This window comes from Ascidiella aspersa, chromosome 4 (assembly GCF_963924565.1).
Source record: "Ascidiella aspersa chromosome 4, kaAscAspe10.2, whole genome shotgun sequence".
Lineage (NCBI taxonomy): Eukaryota > Metazoa > Chordata > Ascidiacea > Phlebobranchia > Ascidiidae > Ascidiella > Ascidiella aspersa.
The window spans coordinates 1,860,500-1,879,238 of NC_139450.1; the positions used below are offsets into that span (position 1 = coordinate 1,860,500).

At 38.1% G+C, this 18,739-nt stretch overlaps 2 protein-coding genes across 2 annotated transcripts in view; one reads left to right on the plus strand and one right to left on the minus strand.

The window, feature by feature from the left end:
• The window catches only part of LOC146146594 (WD repeat-containing protein 11-like), a 34,164-nt gene that overhangs the window by 4,974 nt on the left and 10,451 nt on the right, over nt 1-18,739 (plus strand). Inside the window, exon 7 of the mRNA XM_083386893.1 lies at nt 17,596-17,758. Coding sequence (XP_083243019.1) covers nt 17,596-17,758 — 163 coding nt within the window. The remainder of the gene's footprint in view (nt 1-17,595; nt 17,759-18,739) is intronic.
• On the minus strand, nt 197-5,750 carry LOC146146595 (uncharacterized). The gene is made up of 6 exons (XM_083386733.1): nt 5,238-5,750; nt 4,977-5,041; nt 4,118-4,225; nt 3,470-3,688; nt 1,911-1,995; nt 197-789 (listed from the first exon to the last, which is right to left on the minus strand). The coding sequence occupies exons 1-6, from the start codon at nt 5,614-5,616 to the stop codon at nt 197-199; spliced, it is 1,449 nt and encodes a 482-aa protein (XP_083242859.1). The 5' UTR covers nt 5,617-5,750.

The following is an 18,739-nucleotide window of genomic DNA, read 5'->3' on the forward strand; positions in this document are numbered from 1 at the left end:
GCTAATTTTTCGAGATTTATCATATTCGCTCATAACACACCTTCCCTACATGTTTTAATCTACCTAAAGTACAGCCAACGCCTACACACCGCCGCTACGAAAGTACGGGTTGTATTTATTGACTGAAAATCGGCAAAAAACGAGAGAACAAAAGAAAAAAACAAAAACGAAAAGCAAGAAAAGAAAAAAAACGTCGTCAGCAAACCGGCCCCGACGACTTAATGGCGCCGTAGGGTATCGCGTACTCTCCACTGGCGCTTGAACTTAATCTATCGCGTTTGTTAGCCCTTGTGACCGCCGGTGGCAAGGGCGCCGGTCGCGTAGGAACACCGATGACGTCACGTGCGTCTGTGAAGTCATCATCGCGGTGCACGTCAGCGAACACGTGCGTCACGGTGGCGAGATTGCGTCGGTTGTTGGTCAGGATTAGTTCGGGCGGCGACGAAATAAGAGACGCTTCGCAGTCGCTCTCGTCGCTCCAGTTAGCCTCGCCATTCAGCAGTTGCTGTTTGTGCTGCTGATCAGGGCTAAACTGCTGGTTGTGCTGTACAGTTGTCAGCTGCTGGTTCTGCTGTACAGTGGTCAGCTGCTGGTTCTGCTGCTGATTAGGGCTGAACTGCTGGTTGTTTGCCAAGGTGGGCGTCGTGTTGGCGTCCCAGCTTGATTCTGGCGAGGTCGGGGTCATTGTGGAGCTGGTGGTCGACATGCGATCGCCCCTTTCACGAACTCCCATCACGCTGTTGTCTGTCCTCTCCTCGTTTTGAGACGGCGGGAAGGCGAAGTGACCGTCTGCGCGCAAGAGGAATCAGTTTAATTTTAAGTGCGTTGCTTTTTTTTGGTAGGAAATATGGTTCCAAACGAGTTTTTACCAGTTTTTGCGAGTGTGACATCAACGTCTCTTATATGTTTGCTGTTTTTTTTAACTGAGCTTGCGTAGCTCATTCGGTAGAGCGACGGCCTGTATTGGCTGAGGTCGTGAGTTCGATTCTCACCGCGGCTAAGATTTTCCAAGCGCTGCCTAAGTATAGAACGAATGATTTCAGTGACAGTGAGCCTTTTCCAAGGCATCCATTGTACTATCACTTGTAATGTGTACCGTAACCGTTGGTTCGACTTTAGAACGGCAGAATTTATTCACAGAATATACCAAATGTGTCTAATGAATGCAAGATTTTTTTTAGTAAACGTTTGAATTTCGTAACGAGATTCACGTAATGAGACGCCTTTCTTAAGAGTTTAAAGGGACAGTCGTGTAAAAAGCACGACCGGAAGAATAAACCTCAATGGTTTATTGACCGCCGCCATACAGTGATTAACCAATTTCCCACACATTAAATCAACTGACACCACATGTATCATCAAAGGGAACAACACCTGTCGATTAGCATATATGTGCCAACGGATGTTGATTGTATCCGATGACTGTTCTAACGCTAGCGTGTCGTTGAGTAACACACTGCATTACTTATTGCGCCAGCATTACTTATTACGCCAACCGGAAAAGCAATGTCGACAAGCCTTGTCACAAAACAATGTCGCCACAAAGTCTTTAAACCTTTGATTTTCTTAGAATTTATTTGCGCATTAAAAAAAATCTTTGAAAAAAAAACAATTTTCTAAAAGCACACCGAAAGCCATCGCAGACTCACCGAATCTGTCGATCAATGATGCAGCAAGGTAGGCTAGAAAAACAACTGGTCTGCAGTGAGGTTCGAACTCACGACCTTTTGAACTCAATACTGACTGTAGCCTCCTAATGATACGTAAACCGTTTAAAGTATCTTCAGAAGGGCTAGATCACAGTTGTTAACACACATATGTGTGTATCTTTAATTGCCGTATGGCACTGCCCATTTGCGCACCTTAGAGGGAACACAGACCAGGGGGATATTTTTCTAATTTATTTTTACCTTGGAAGTGGTGCTGGTAGATTTGTCCGCCGTACTCGGACTCATTGTCGTTGTAGCCAAGGGTTTGCATAACATCGTCGTCCACCTAAAGTACAACAGGTAAATAACGCTTGTAAAATTAAAGAGAGACTTTTAAAATACCATTTAAGTGGCAGCACAATGGTTTAGCGCATATCTGTTGAAACTAACGCCACGCAAATTGCGCTGAACTGTTTCTGCCATTTCCCGTGCTACAGGAAATAAGTAAAAACGACTGCAAAGCTAACCTCGTACGATTATAAACAATAAGAAAAAATGCAATATGTAGCTAGCAATTTGTTTTTTTGTGCAAAAATTTGGACAAATACCTCAATTTTATAAAAAAAAATACGAAAATCATTTATTTAAACCCAAGTCATTTGTCCAAAAGACTTGAGTCAAGTCAAGTCATTTGAAAACAGTGACTTAAGTGCACTTAAGGAAGTCATTACAACACTGCTAACCTGAGCATCCATTGGTAATTCTACCCGCTATAAATAACTTGCCAAAAGTTAAAAGCATTCTAGTGTGCCACAAGAGTAACAAATTGCGAACCACTGGCACATCTGGAGGTCAGTGTGTTCATTTAAAAGGTAGTCAATATTATACGATTTGCGCCGCATTAAAAAAAATTGCGGCACACTTTTTCCCATATAAATGTAACTTAACAACTGTCCTTTAGTTAGAATAAGATTTCAGTTGATTTGAGCACTACTTCGAACGATAACCTTAGATTTTCAAAAAATTACCTATTTTATAGAAGTCACATTATGACGTAACTTTGTGACGTCATCTCAAAAAACTTTATGTGTTTTGCTAAAAAACATTATCCTACTTTCATCCCTTTTAACAAACAATAGCCACGACAACCTAATAACAACCTACTGTATTTAAGATAACCTGGACCAAACCAAGGCCTAACCTCATTTGTACAAATCTTTAGCTTTAAAAATAAAGTCCATACAGAAGTAGGTATCATTTTACAAACGTTTCGAATAAATATTTAAGGGAAAGGTTTGAGGTTGTAGTTAGTCGTAGTTGGAATATGAAAGCCCATACAGAAGTAGTTATAATTTTGTGAACGTTTCAAGAAAATCTTGAGATAATAGTTGGAGGAGTGAAATGTCATAGCCCATATAGAAGGTATTTTAAATGTTTCGAATCTGAATTTGCAAAATAAATAAAGAGATATTTGAAACCCTCAAAATGCCACCTTCTTCTGTACGTGCTTGGAAATTAAACAAATCAAGTAACTATAGCTCAAAAAACTTATCAGAGTTTGTCGCAGAAAAGCCTACAAACTGGTTATTATTTGCGGAACTGAGAAGCTAATCCGTTAAAAAGTAAAAAAATAGAAATCGATTGTTTAAAAAAACGAACCTCAATAACCGGGTTCGCGTTGTGAATTCTTTGCAGCAACGTTATCCCGTCAATACCACGACTACCAAAAAACATTTTTTTTTAAATACCTGAGCCAAACCAAAGCCTAATCTCATTCGCGCAAATCTTTGACCATAAAAAAACAAACTAAAAAAACCAACCTCAATAACAGCCGGGTTAACCGGGTTGGCGTTGTTGTCGTGCCCTCCAGTCAGTTGGCTTTCGTTGTACACGATGTTGTACACGGGAACAGCTGATCCTGATCCCTCCTCCAGATCTGCCTCCTGGATGCGGAGGTTGCTCCCCTTAGATCCCCGGCCTCCCGTTGAGTGGTTTGAGATCCACTCGGAGTAGGACATCGAAACAGGAGTGGTTAGAACCTGAGAGGACAGTATAAGTTTTCCAAAAGGTTTCCCAAACTCTATTTTAGCTGATTAAGTCTCATTAATGTTAGCGTCTTACGTGCTTTTTCTAACAGCGCCTTTCCTACGAGCGGATGTTATGAACTGGGTATAGCATTTTCGTTTATAGTTTTTTTAACAGATTTATTTTTTAACTGGCGTCATTAAAAAAATCGTTTTTGATCTTAAAGGCTTCCTAATCTTAAATGCATTCGTCGTCTGCGCTTTGGTGTTGAAACTCCGGTCGTTTTTTTTTTCGACCGAAAAAAACTAAACACCCGTTTATCGGCTGCTTACTAATTTTTTGTAACACGCAATCTCAGACATCGTTCTCGTTGTTATTTCGATTCTTATCTAGAATTGCAAAAATCAACAAAAACGCGAATAGAAAACCTAGTTATCACTTACGTCGCTAGCCTCTGAGTTGTTGTTTCCTCTCGTTCTTCCGATGAATATTCCTCCCACCACAACTGCCAGCATAATGCCCCCGATCGCGAAGCCGATAATAATCGGAACCTGCAAAAAAACGGGACATTTCGTTAAACTAGCCTATAGCGGTTCCCAGCGGGATGCCGTTTCTAAGAACATCCAATTTTTTTTGGTTTCCCTTGAACTCCTATAATAGAAAAGTAAACAATGTGTACACGGAAAAAATTTGAATGGTAGGTACTATTGCTGTTTTATACCTAGTGGTACAAGGCAACAGTATTACACAGCATTTACCTAGCTTTCAAATGTTACAAAAGTAAACGTCCTGTAAGATTCAGGTAAAAACTGTATAGAATTCGGTAAATAAGTCACGATTTGTCTGATACGCTACACATCACTTTTATTTATACAGAAAAATGCCTATGCATCGCAGGTTTTCAATAGACGATTTTCATGACCCTATAGAATTCATTTAAAGCAGGGGTGGGCAACTTACGGTCAGTGGGTCAGATCCGGTCCGCTAACGCAAATCACCCATCCCGCGACCTAATTTACAAACTGGGCACGAGGTCATTTCTCTCATTTCTTATCTATTTCAACTAAGTAAAAGCTAATTATTTTTTCTTGAATCTTGTTCCTACATCAAGTGTAACAGGTAGTTGACCCATGTTTAATTTGCAAACTAGTTTTATCCCTGGTGGCAGTTGTTATAAAAAGATGCTGGTCTATGAAGTTAAAATTTAACGGCCCGCAGAGACCTTTTTGAGTTTGGTTCTGGCCCACGACTAGAAAAAGCTGCCCACCCCTTTTTTAAAGGCCAACACTATAGAGCAATTACCTGACTTGCCGCATGTTGAACATTGTTTTCTTCGTCCTCGTCGCCGCCACCAGGTCCAATTTTACCTGAAATATATGGAAAATATATTTTAGGGGGTATTAAGATATCCTATATAGCCGTTTTTGTCTAATCTTTGAAATGCAAAATGCAGCGTGTATAACTGCCTGTCAATACTCATTAGTAAGTAAGTTGTACACGCAATTAAAAAAATCTTTTGCATCAATCCCACAATAAGTGTCGACGTATTCGTCCAGCACCCACCTATATTGCAGCTTCTCGAGACGGCCGGTGGTAGTTTCCAGGGCGGTACACAAGCCTCTCCTTCGTTGCACATAGCTCCGTTGCAATCCAACTCCTCACACACTTTGTTTATGTGATCACCCTCTTTAACCCAATTCTCATTCAATTTCACGAGGGTGCTTTTGTCGGGCGAACACGGAAGGCAGATGAAATGACGCTGGTCGTATTTCACGCTGTATTCCTTAGGCTTGTTTTGATGCGAGCTGCCGTTGGTGTTTTTAGCCTGGGCTTTGAAGATACACGGCGCCTTGGCCCATTTGGCCGCATGGGACTTCTTGGCCGCGATCAGGCACACCACCAGAAGCAGTGTGGCCGGTAGATGGCGCCCTAGCGTTGACATCCTGCGAAAAAATAATCTTTTTTGTGAAACAAGATTTGTGAACAGGTCCTACAAGCTTGTATCATCTTCAGTTAATGTACTGCAGATGATAGAAGCTCGTATAGAAACGTCTTAATCAATATGTTGTCGATATACTGGCCTTTGTGGTTTGGTAAGCAATTTATTATCGAGCTCATTGCTTATATTCTTTGAAGATAGTTTGCCTTTCTGTCCTGTCCATATTGATCTTCAAAAATTTGTCTCATTTTTATTGTAGCTTAATTCCAGGCAATTCAACGGTAAATTGACTGGATTGCTTTTTATGTCTTTCTGATTCACCCTTTCTCTACTTTGTTCGCGTTTTTAGAACAAATAGAAGTTAAAATTTATTTGAAATGTGAAACCGATGATGTAAATTCATAAGGCGAAATAGTAAATTTCTGCAAAACCTGAGAAATAATTCAAAGTTTTCCACCTGTTTTCAAACGCAGTCTAAATATCGTCTGATCCGAAAGCAAGAATCTTTCTTTTACATTTTATTGTCTGCTGAAAATTCCTTAAAAAAGTGTTTCAGCTTAACTACAAAAACGATTAAAAAAAGTCAGTTTCCTGCTTTTCGAGGTTGATCGCAAAACTTGAAAAAAATAGCCTTGTTACGCACAAACAATAGGTGACGTTGTGCTGTTTACTTTCCACTAACTGCCTTTCCCAGAACAGTACACAGTTTCAGTCAAGTCTATTTTTAAAACCCGAATATTTGAAATAAACGGCGCATTACGCCCTACTACTTGGGCGAGGAGTTTATTGAAACTAAAATGTGGTGTTTAGGTTCGAGCAGCCAACATAATAATTATCGATGGTTTGGTTCTTGCACAACAAAAGAACTAGCCTTCTGCAGCCAACATGGTGAAACAGCATACAGTGATAACATCCGGTTACGCTATAGCCATGATTATATTGAAATGTTGACGCAACGAGGCAAAATATTTTTAGACGCATGAGACACTGTGGCCTCTTGCAAAAAGCTATTTGCGGCTTGTGATTCCGAAAACGTGTGCTTTTTTGTCGTGTTTCAATTGAAGTCAGGCTATTACATGAGAAAAGGTTATTTAAACCAGTGTTCCTAATTTATGAGTCGCCACCCAAAAGTGTGTCGCCGTTTAATTTTGTTGGGTCGTCAACTGCAGTGTAGTTCACATGTTTTTTTAATATGATATATTGAGATTGGTTCTGAGAAAGATTGCTCCAATTTACGAAATTCTAATACGGCTTTAAAATTCTAAAGTAAATGTGTTTGTCAAGGTATTGTTAAACACAGATGCAAAGCACATGCCACTTTTGCGTATATTTCATTCTTACAGCTAACAACGTTTTTCTAGATTGTAAACATAACAACCCTTATTGAGTTACATCCTGTCTCCCACTCATAAAACAAGTGGATTTTATTATTTCTTCTCAACCATAACTGCATCTTACCAGCAGACCTAGAACCGCTTTTGTCCCAATTAATTGCCCACATAAAAATCCTTATCGTCGCCCTTAAATATTATGTTCGTACATTGTTAAACACTTGTACATTAAAACCGAAATACTGCAGCAATTTTCCTGCTAACATTTTCGGCTCATTTTTGTCGTCCACCGCTGCATAGAACTGCATTAGGCAAGTTAGCACAGTGCCAATTGTAACCTCCGTTTATAAATCACTTGAAAATTAAAATTTTATACTCATGTTTTGCCTGTTATATTTTACCCATCACCAAATCGTACGATTATATTCATGAAATTGTCCGAAAAAGGTGGATTTCAACAACCAATGGGGCTATTTTCGACAATGTTTCAAAAAGGGAAATTGGCCAATTACAATCAATCATTGGAACAAGCGTTTTGAACGTCGAAAAATATAGTCATTTAGCTTAACGTAAGTAAATTTAACCCTTAGTTGGTCTACCCCGTTTAGCAGAAATTCTAAAATCGGTGAACAGGCGAAAAGGGAATTTAAACGTTCGCTGTATTTGCTGGTTGCTGGCATTTTTCGTAGAATCATTGGCGGTAATTTGTACACCGCAACACCGTCCAATTGGGACATATGCTATATCTCTACAGTGTCATTTCGATGAAGGCACAGTTATAAGCAGTGCCTTGATGTTGTAACAAGTTATTCGTGTTAACTGACACTAAGAAAATATCAAATTAATGCAATATGCGCATATTTTTGTGTTTCGGGTGTGCAAATTCCCACAGAAAAAGGCAACCATACGAATACTTGAATTAAAAATAACTCCTCTAGTAAGAGCTTTTGTTCTTTGTACAAGTCTACCTGAAGAGAGCGAAAAATAATCACCATGTTATGAACAAATGTATGGTTGCCCTTTTCTGGGGAAATTTAGTTGCAAAAAAACAAACATTTACATTTTTGCTTAAATTTGTCGATTTCTGGTATTACTTTAGTTAACATGAATATCTTGTTCAGACGGTAGTTGCAGTGCGTAGGGAAGAAAAAATAAGGCAATTTTTTTAGTTCTCGAAGGCCCCAAAAAGCTACCCAAAATTATCACAAAGTTGGTATAATCCAGTATTTCTCAATCATTCTTCGCGGCGATCCAAATACACCAGTGGAGCTTGGGTACAGAACTTTTGCTATAAAATAGGGAGCAACACAATAGCATTACTAAATTAGAATCTAAACATATGAGCAATGCCTTAGTATTGATTCTGCAGTTAATAAACCTAACCATGTAAGCTACTGCAGTCGGCGACTCAATTAAATCAAACCCTGATCTAATTTTGGGTGGCGACCCATGGCTTTGAGAAACACTGGCCTCAACGCAGACAACTGGTATTGCTTTAGGCCGCTCAATGAAAAAAAAACTTTTTTGCAGATATAAGTGCACACCGAGTGAAAAGGCGTGCGCAAACCAAACCGTCAGACACTTTGGCATGAAAGGCCAATGCCTTTTTACCACACAACACCTCAAAACGGAAACGCTAGCGCGACGGGCTAAATCATATATCTCATACGTCAATGCGTTCTGTGCTCAGTCCGAAGGCCAGCTGGTAACGTTAAAGTTATCGCATCTGAAAACGCCTGAATTTGCACACTATGGCTGATAGCATTAGTGTACGAAAAAGTTTCCCCTCAGCCACATAAAACACACGTAAGTGCCATCTAAATTGTACAATTAAGGGGCTGCATGAATATTGAGTAAAGAAATTGGACCAAAAAAAATTAAATATTGAGAAAATAAATAATGGCTGGGAGCATTTCGACAAATTCCCCCCCCCCCAACCGCAGAAAACATTCCCTTTTAGATAAAGTTGCGTAAAGCCAACTAAATTATACAGGGGGCTGCATGAATATTAACTTTAAACCGATGCGGTGTGCATTCCCGAATTCGAATCCTTCACAAACCTGAAAACCGATTTTTTTTCTGAAAATGGTCCACAATAGGTTTTTAAACTGTCTTCTCGCGAGATTCTTAAATGTGCCGCGGATTTTTTTGTAATTTTGGAAAATAACCACTATTTTTTCTATCGCCTTTATTTTTACTTAAATTTTACACTGACGATGGCATGAGATTTTGCCGAAACGTTTGTAAACAACGTAATGACGATTTCATTTAACATTATGGATGTATTAGTTTTATTTAAACCTATAGTTGCAATCCAAGTAGGCATGCAAGCATGTGAGAATGGAATGAATACTATTCATTAGATGGCTATTGATATTAGGAAGTTGCTATTTGACCGGATCGCCCTTTTACGCTTGCACCAATACGTGAATATGTATGGATTTGGGTTAGGGTTTGGGGGTTAGCATTCTGAATTTGGTTGTGGCATTATTAGATTCCGAATTTTGCATAATTTCAATGATTTTTTTCTGAAATCCATTTGAGTCTATTTGTCGGGATCGCTCTTTTACGCTTGCACCCGTTAGTGACTACATGTCGATTTAAAGTACTTCGTTGACCGGGTGAATTGCCTCTTCCATTATTAATCGTATTTACATACTGCCTTGTCGTTTAGTGAGGGTTAATGACTTCGTAGAAAATTTACAGCGATTTTTTTAGTGCGCCGGAATTTGTAGCAGTTTAAGAACTTACAGAAAATTATATGCGTAACTTTAGAAAAAGCACAAAATAACAAGAAAACGCTATTTGATGACAAACTTTAAAGCATAGTGGCTGGAGGTTGTAGTTAGACATCGAATCAATCCAAAAGCGCATAAAGAAGTAGTCGGCATGTTTATATGTTTTGAATAATTTAAAAAGAATTATCCCTACTTTTATATGTGTACACCGAAAGCCATTGCAGGCTCACCAAATCCTCCGGTCAAGGTCGTGAGTTCGAACCTCACTGCAGGCTATTGTTTTTCTAGTCTGCCCTGCTTGCATCCTAGATCAACAGATTCGGTGAGTCTGCAATGGCTTTCGGTGTACTAATTATACGTAAGCCGTAATCGTTGGTCAAAAAGCAGCTTCAGAAGGGCTAGATCTCAGCTATTAACACACATATGTGTGCATGTTTCATTCAATACTTTTATATATGTGCTTTCATTCTACGGTTATGGAATACTTTGTATGTATTTTGCCAAAATCTGCGCTTTTTACACCAAAGTTCGCTTTTTGTTCAGCACCCTCCAAGGCCCATTTGTCCATTATAAAGTTTCTCAAGTTAATAACTGATTTAGCTGAAATTAGCCATTGTAACAATGGTTATTACAGACAAGGCAATAGATATACACTATAGTAAGTATTATTGTTTTTTTCAAAGGACAGTATGTAAGTCAGCATGCTTGTCTTATACTACTTGGAATACAAAAAAGTTAATCTTTTTAGGTTACAAAAAGTCCTGCTGAACACTTGAAAACTTTAGGATCACACAGCAGCCAGGCGATAACCTAGATAATGCTGCTATTATTCTAAGCTGTATGGCTGTACAGCGGGACACTGGTATAAATCTGCCGAACCTAAACAAAATACGCCAAAAGAGGCTGAAATACGGCGGTGAAAATGCCTAAAAACTGCCTAACCTATAGCAAAAATATATTGAATAGGCCAAAGTACGGCGGCATAGAGGCCAGTGGTCTAAGTTGCAAAAACTATAAAAAAAAAAAAAATACACCCAATTAGGCTAAATGACGGCGGTATAGAGAGTGTCACTTGTCTATAACTGCCAATCCTATAAAAAACACGCAAAAAAGGCTGAAATACGGCTGTATAGATGCCACTGGTCTAAGTTCTCAAAACTAGAAAAAAATTACACAAAAAGAGGCTAAAGTACGGCTCCATAGAGTGCTACTGGTCTATAACTACCAAACCTTTAAAAAAATACACAAAAAGGTTATGAAACGGCCATTCTAATCACTGCGTACAGTCCTTCACAGCAGCAGTAGTAAAGCAACCCACATCTGCTAAGCTGAACGGCGACTAGCTGTCTTTCCCCACGCGCACACTGATGCCCCGCGTTTCCGGTATGCTGCGTGTTGTGCAGCCCAGCTAACGGAAACTCATCGGCCGCCTGCGCGTCGTTACGTCACGCAAACAAGCAAGCCTGGCGCGTCTTTGCAGAGCTCGACTCCCTTTTTGGCTCTTTTTCGTTTTTTTGGCAATTTGCAGAAAACCACTCTCATTTTTTCATTTTTTTCCCTTTTTTGGGGGGCGTTAATTTGCAGAACTCTACTCTCTTTTCCTCATTTTTTCGCTTTTTTTCTGGCGGTATTAATTTGCAGGCCACAACTCTCTTTTTCATTTCTCTCTTTTTCGATTTTTTTCGGGCGTTAATTTGCAGAACTTAACTCTCTTTTTCGTTTTTTTTTTCTGGCGCTGCATTGCAAAGTTCAACTCTCATTCCTCTGTTTTTTCTTCTTTTTTCCGGCATTAACTAATGACTTTTGCGTTTTTAGTGATTTTTTTGCGAGATCGAGACCCTGTATGGGGTGTTTTAAGGGTCAATGTTCGGGGTACACCAATTTCCTTTTGGGGTCATTTGTAGGGGTACATAATTTTCCCTTTTTTGGGAATCAATTTTAATATTTTAACCCCTCTAAATGACTTGGGTAGTCTTGCTGTTTCGGCCACTATTAATATACGCATTTCTAACATTTAGGTTTTAATGCGTAGCGTATTTATTTTGCTAATACTAGGAAGAATACAACCGGTAGTTGGTATTACATTTGAAGGCGTTCCTTATCACCCGATGCAATTAAATGCTATGGAGGATGCAAAAATCACAATGAATGCCACAACCTTTTTGACTGTAAGCAAACGCCTGTGAATTGAAATTGAAATTATTTTTCACATAACATCACCTGGACCTTGTTTACAATACTGCAAGCAGGTAATTTTAAACCTCGGCCGGCTTTGTTAGAAATACGGCCACATACGCACTGAGCGCATTTAGCGATGAACTGCTGCTGTTTTATTAATAGGATGCCTTGGTATTAGTTTATTTTGTTTTTTTGACTCTGTTTTAAACTCTACCTTTGTCGAACGGCTTTAAATGGTGATTGCCTGCTGTCACGATCGACAAAAAGGCAAAATCTGTCGATTTGTGCGGTGCATATTTAAAGCATCTTTAAGCGGACTCCAGCCTAGGTTTGAAATAGGACTTATACCTAATAGTCGTAGTACCGTCCAAATCGGAATAAGTCCTAAACCCGTCGGAAAAAAACTTAAATGGTCAGAATCAGGCCTAAACAACCCTTTACCTAACCCCAACCCCACCCCTAAGTACATCACTAACTCTCCTAATAATTTCAACCATAACACATTCTTTAACTCCACCCATCACCCACCAATAACCCCAAACAAGTCGAAAAAATCCGGTTCCATAACAGCGGCGCCATAACGGCGCCATTCAAACTAGGGCGCCCAAATGTCGAAACCAAAAGTTTTTTTCGTTGCATTGCATTGTCAATGCCTTGACACTTTGTTTGTTGCACTTAAAAAAAATCTTAAGTAGTTCTTCGTTTGTCACTGAAATCTCATGCAAAAACCATGATATATAACCGTATGCTCTTACATTCTTTAAAGCAAACTCTTCCTACTACAACAAACACATCCTATTAGCTCATAACGTTTTAACCCGCCAAGACATTATACAATTTTGCCAAAAATTCTTTAAATAACAATAATTTCGCCTCCGCTATAGTTTTCTCTCTCTAAAAAACGCAGCCAAGAAAAAAACACATTGCGTGGCCTATAGCTAACTCAACAGTGACTCTTGTTGTACGAAGTAAACCGGGTTTCCCTTAACTTGCGTCACATCCTATGAGACATATGTACCTCTACGGGAAGCCCCTATTGAGCGAGCATACAGTCTATCAACGGCCGGACTTTATGTTCCGAATTCGTCATAGCGTGTCATAGATTTCATATTTGCGTGTAATTGATAACTCTGATATTACGACTACTAATATGTAATGTCACACCTATTTCCGACATGCACCCAAATTCGATTTTATCCCTTGTATTTGAAAACAGTACTCATTGCAATTAATTAGTTAGGTGTGGTATCACGTTGAAGTATATTGTAGTAAATTAAGAACTCCCATATAATTCAGAGTTTGGAAATCTTGAGCAATAATTTAAATTTTCGAAAATTAAGTTTGAAATAAAATTAGGGACTTCCAGTTTTTCAAACCCTAGATTACAATTATACAACTCAGCGATATTCCAACATTGGACTTTAAACTAAAATCAGAGCAAGAATTTACTTTTAATCAATTCACAATCATTTTTATTGAACATGTTTTTGTTCTAATAAACTGTGAATGGCAAAGATTCATAAACTAAAAACGCATTTGGAAATAGTATATTTTATAAAGTAAATATAAGTATATTTTATAAAGTAAATAGTAGATGAGAGTTAAATTAGAACTCACAGGCTAGGCATTCCCATTTTAATAAATTGATTCAATATTAGACAACTATCATTTTATTTAGTTTTCCAACTCTGCATTCAATCCATTCCTATAGGCATGTACTTGGTTCTTTCAACAAAACAAAATCCCGTTAAATGGTAAGGCTTTACCTAACGGGAGCACCTCCTGTAACCTATATTATAGTTTAAAAGCGTAAATCCCTTGTATGACTCGTTCGCACTCTTTCTATAAAGTCGTGACCGGGCCTCTGTATTTATAATCGTCTATGAAATACAATTACCGTTGCCCGACCCCATTTGGTTTCAGCAATTGGGGATTTTTTCGCCAAAAGTTTTTGTCCTATCGACTCGTACGAACATTAAACGTGCGCTTTTTAAATTTAGAGTCTTACGCTACGATTGATGCTAAGTTATTCTTGATTTTTTTTCAGAAAATTGATTCATTTTTAGAGTCATTAAAAACCTTAATAAATATACCTAGAGTCCCCATTGTCAGCATTTAGTGCAGTGGTTGTGTTTTTAGCCCATGGCACAATAAAATATAATCCGCGGCACATTTTTTCAAACCTTATATTTTTCATTCATCCTAATCGGGGTTTCTTAAACTTGGGTCTGTGGACCATTTAGGGGTGCATGTCCCCAAACTTTTTGTTCTCGCGACCTCAATTTCATTTTGAAGAAAAATCACGATTTCCTAATTTTAGTATTTCACTCATAAACCAGATTATTATGAATTATTGTCAAATGCAAAAAACGTTAAGATTTCCAGGCAGATTGTTCTAAAACAAACCAAAAACGGTCCCAAAGAAGCTTTCTTCAAAAAATGGAGGACTGAATAATCTTTCGGTAAATTTGATCCTAAAGTATCCATTACTTTTCCTAGAAAACTTGCCCTGTCAGTCAAACTGTTGTTTTGCCATCAAAAAATGCCCGAAACTAGTTTTGCACTATTTTTTTGCATCAAATTTATTCAATTGTTTTGAGGTCAATGATTGGTCAATATGATTTAAAGCTAAAGAAACACGTGATTGTACTAAACAAAGTTTTACGTTTGCGTAGTTATTATAAATAACATAGGCGTTGTTATCCTCATAAAAGATTGACCCGGTACGCCTTAAACTACTAGATCAGCGGTTTTCAACCAGTGAGCCATGAGAACATTTGAGGTGGGCCACAGATCAATTGAAAAAATGTAGACTTAGTTTCATTTGTGTCACTATATTTAATTTTACAGGAAAAATGGCTTGGGGAGGAATTAAAAAGGAATGCAAATTTATTGTTCAGCCGCAAGTTACTCACTAATGCACGGTTGAATAAATAATCTGTTTTGAAATACGTTCTGCTGTGTTTTGTTCTAAACCTATTTTAAAGCTTTTTCTTTTATAAAAATTCTATTGGGCCACAGAATTTTTCGCAACGTAAATGGGCCACGAAAGAAAAAAGCTTGAGAACCACTGTACTAGATGAAATACCCGCCCAGGTTAAATAGAGTATTTCCCTGTTTGAATACGATACCGCCCTAACCTTGTTAAGTAAAATTGTACCTTGGTCTACTTGCCTTGTAAACTAAATACCTCTGTCTACAACACTACATTTTGTATTGTTAAACTAAATGTAAAAAGCCTATTAAGTCACAAAAATGCTCATTAAAATATTGACGTTTAACTGGAACTGATTTGGCTATATAGGACTTTTCCACGAATGCGGGCCAGAAATCTATTCTAGGCTAATTGCCTTAAACCAGAAATAACTGCAAGATCATTTTATTCAGAGCTTAGTTGCTGTATAGCAAATAGGCTACAGTGTTAACAATACAGAGTAACTTGTTTTGCTTTAAACCACGCATTGTGACGTAACTCTGTTATTTTTTATTCCAAAACAAACGATTTTCGAACATGTAAAGGCCTCAATTTTTGGAATTACTTTTTTTTTTTTGTTACGCTTCGAACGGGCTTTACTTAATAGGGTTTTATATCAAAAAAAACATTTTTAAAAAAACTAGGTTTTGGTGTTACTATTGGTCGTCTTTGTTGTATTTTTACCAATAATGTAGCGATTTACAAAAAAGCACACCTCAAAAGTCAAAATGCTGATTACGATTAGCTATTCAAATAGTTTTTTTCAGAAAATGTTTGCTGTTCGACCTCATGTGACGCCACACGCAACATTGTGACGTAACAAGCACGTGCCCGCAAGTGCTAAAATCACGTTTTCCATGGACGTGCATTTACTCAGCGACTGCCTCGCTAAACTTGACGTGGGAAATTTACAACACAAATTTTAAAACATTGGAACACTATATACGGATCTGTTCATAAGTTTAATGGTTTGGGCCGTTATTTTCACCATTAAATTTTAAAACATTTCCTACAAAATATTAAACAAAGATGAAAATACAGGCATAAAACAAAAAATGACAAAAAATGAAAAAAGACAAATATTACCCAACTTCAGAAAACACGCTTAACGCGTTTTGCACATTTTTTTAACTTTATATTTTTGTTAATTAAAAAATTGTCCCAAAAAGCAAGTGCATTGTAAAAATTTACCGCAATCCTAAAACGTATGAAACTACTGCTTAATAAAACAAAAAATGAAGGCAAAAAAACTTTGGAAACATAAACGGAGGGCTCCGGCGTCTTGTCCATGAGGCTTTTTCCGTTGGCGCAATAAAGCCAGCCAGTCAGACATTGTGACGTCACTGCTGCAGCCATTGTAACGCGATCGCGCCGGAAACGGCATGGCACGTTGAACGAGTCGCTTTTGTGAAAAATTTGTAAATTTAGCGCATTTTTACAGTAACCTGTTAAAACCACCCAACACTGGTTAGAGTCGCCCTACCTAGGTTGCAACACGACATCTGTATGCGTCAACCACTTTGCATGCAACACATACTTTTGGTTTCTTACGTGACCATTTCAAAGGTTTTTTTGTTCGTTTTTTTTCCAATTTTTTATAAAGAAAAGTTTAATAATGCATCTCAAAGCAAAGAGGTCGAGCAGATCGACATCATCTTGATAACGACGTCTTTGCATTTGATTTTATAACATTTGTTTTTAGACCTCCCCTTTTCCAATTTTTCGTAAAAAATGATAAATTTAGCTGATTTTTAACAGAAACCTCAAAAAACGCAGTAATGACTTTTGGTCCATGAGGTATAGGCGTCACATTTTCTAACGTTTTCTGGTGGCAAACGGGTTCGCCTGCAAGTCGGAACAACAACAAGCGATTTGGCAATTATAGCGTATAATTACAGGAAGTGATGCGAAAGAGGTGGCTGGCCTAGCTTTCAGTCTAAGCCCTCGTTAAAAAAACGTTAAAAAAACATACTTTACAAAAAGCTGGGGAAAATTGTGATTTACATACAAACAAAAGTGCTAGCTCTCGTCGTGGAACAGAAATTGATCAACGTCTGTAATTTAAAATTGTCTTTGTTATTTGATGTTTATATTTCTTATACTTTTGTGATGTCATTTATTTTTTTATTGGTTGGACTGGAATTGTTTTTGTCGGCTTTGGGAGAATTGTTTTTAATGGTTGAGGCTCCTTGGCCGACGATGTTCAATTGCAGTGCTTTAAAACTAAAACTGTAAATGCGCATATTTGAAATCCCCTTACCGGCAAATAAAAAAGTTTGCCGGCAAATAAAACACTTCAACAAAATAAAAAGACAGACGATAATAGAAATAGCATCTATCAAGAAGCGACAGGTTGGACTAAAGGCCAGCCCACTTAACTTTATGAAATGCGAGGTTTTCAGAATTTAAGGCACAGATATACTCAGAGTGTTTTACCGACTTGACCATAAATACAAACATGGAAAGCGTCGGTAATGTTGTATTTACTTACAACGGCATATAACGAACCGCGCACATAACAGTAAGCAATTCCACGTATACGGTGCTTAACCCTTTTCTTTTTTGAAATTAATATTTTTGTTAAATTAAAACCACACAAGCAATTGAAATTAGATTAGAAATGTCCAAGTCTGGTACAAACTAAAATTATCAAAGCATTTAAGAGTCGCGAGAAATTTAAGTAGCCCTTTATATTCTAATGCCTGAAAAAACTAAAAATCCCAACACCGATAATAATTAACAAATGACTTTTTCGTTGCAGTCCGCACAAGAGCGCCCTCCAGTGCCTGCAGGTGAGCTTCCTCCCCTCATTACGTCATCATCTCCTCCTGCTCTTCGCTCGCGAGATCGTGGTGGTGGACCTCCAGTACCGCAACTGCGTCACTTCCGTTTCAACCGAGCACGTTGGATCTGACTTTCACCAGGTGAAGCGAAAATACTATTGCAGTCTTGGGAGTGAATAAGAGCTATTTAAACATATACAAATTGCTACCTATACTTCTGTATGTATGCATTGTATGGGCTTTGATATTTATTCTGGGTCTAACTACAACCTTCAGGTGTTTATTAGAACTTTTAAAATGCTATCTACTTTTGAATGAGCTCTTATATTATCACTACATCTAACTTCAACCTCCAGCCATTATCTTAGAGTTCCGACTTCCACCAGCTGTTAAACATAGTGGTTTGGTTTGGTAAGATCCATCTAAAATACAGACCGTTGCAAACGCAATTTCGATAGTAGGGTAAAATTATATTTAGCAGTTGCAAGTTTGCATTTTAAATAGTTCCCAAGTGTCTTACGTTATATAACGTTTTTTGGAAATACCTAAAGTTATCTATTAGCAGCAATATGTTCAATTATCCTGAATAAGGCCTTTGTATCATGACCTCCAATTTTAAACATGTAGCTTGTGGTGTTATGTTGTGTTCCCTTGTAGTATTTCAGTAGGGTTTGTCAGCAGTTTTGGCGCCCGTAGTAAGAGTTGTTCTTCGCACATCCTGGATGTTCAAACGCTATTGTAGTTAAAAACGTGACGCACTTATGAATCAAATCGGTTCGTCAGCTGTAGCACCGTGTAGCATACAGGGTTAAAAGTGCAAACTAGCTTTGTGGAAGTTCTATAAAGTGCACAACTGCACAACCATTGTGAGTGGTTGTTTTTCGTATACGACAGTGGTGGCCAACCTTTCCTTGCACCATTTTTTTCCATTTTATTTGGATTTTCCCATTATATTTGGCTGCGCCACATAGGCTTACAGATTCGCCGTATTAATAATTACGGCCCTTCAATGTAAATCATTCAAAACTTACCAAGTGAAAACTATTTGTATAACATAGCACTCTTATATAATCAAAGTTTCCCCGACTTAAAGTTAATAATTTTTCTTCCCTATATTACGTC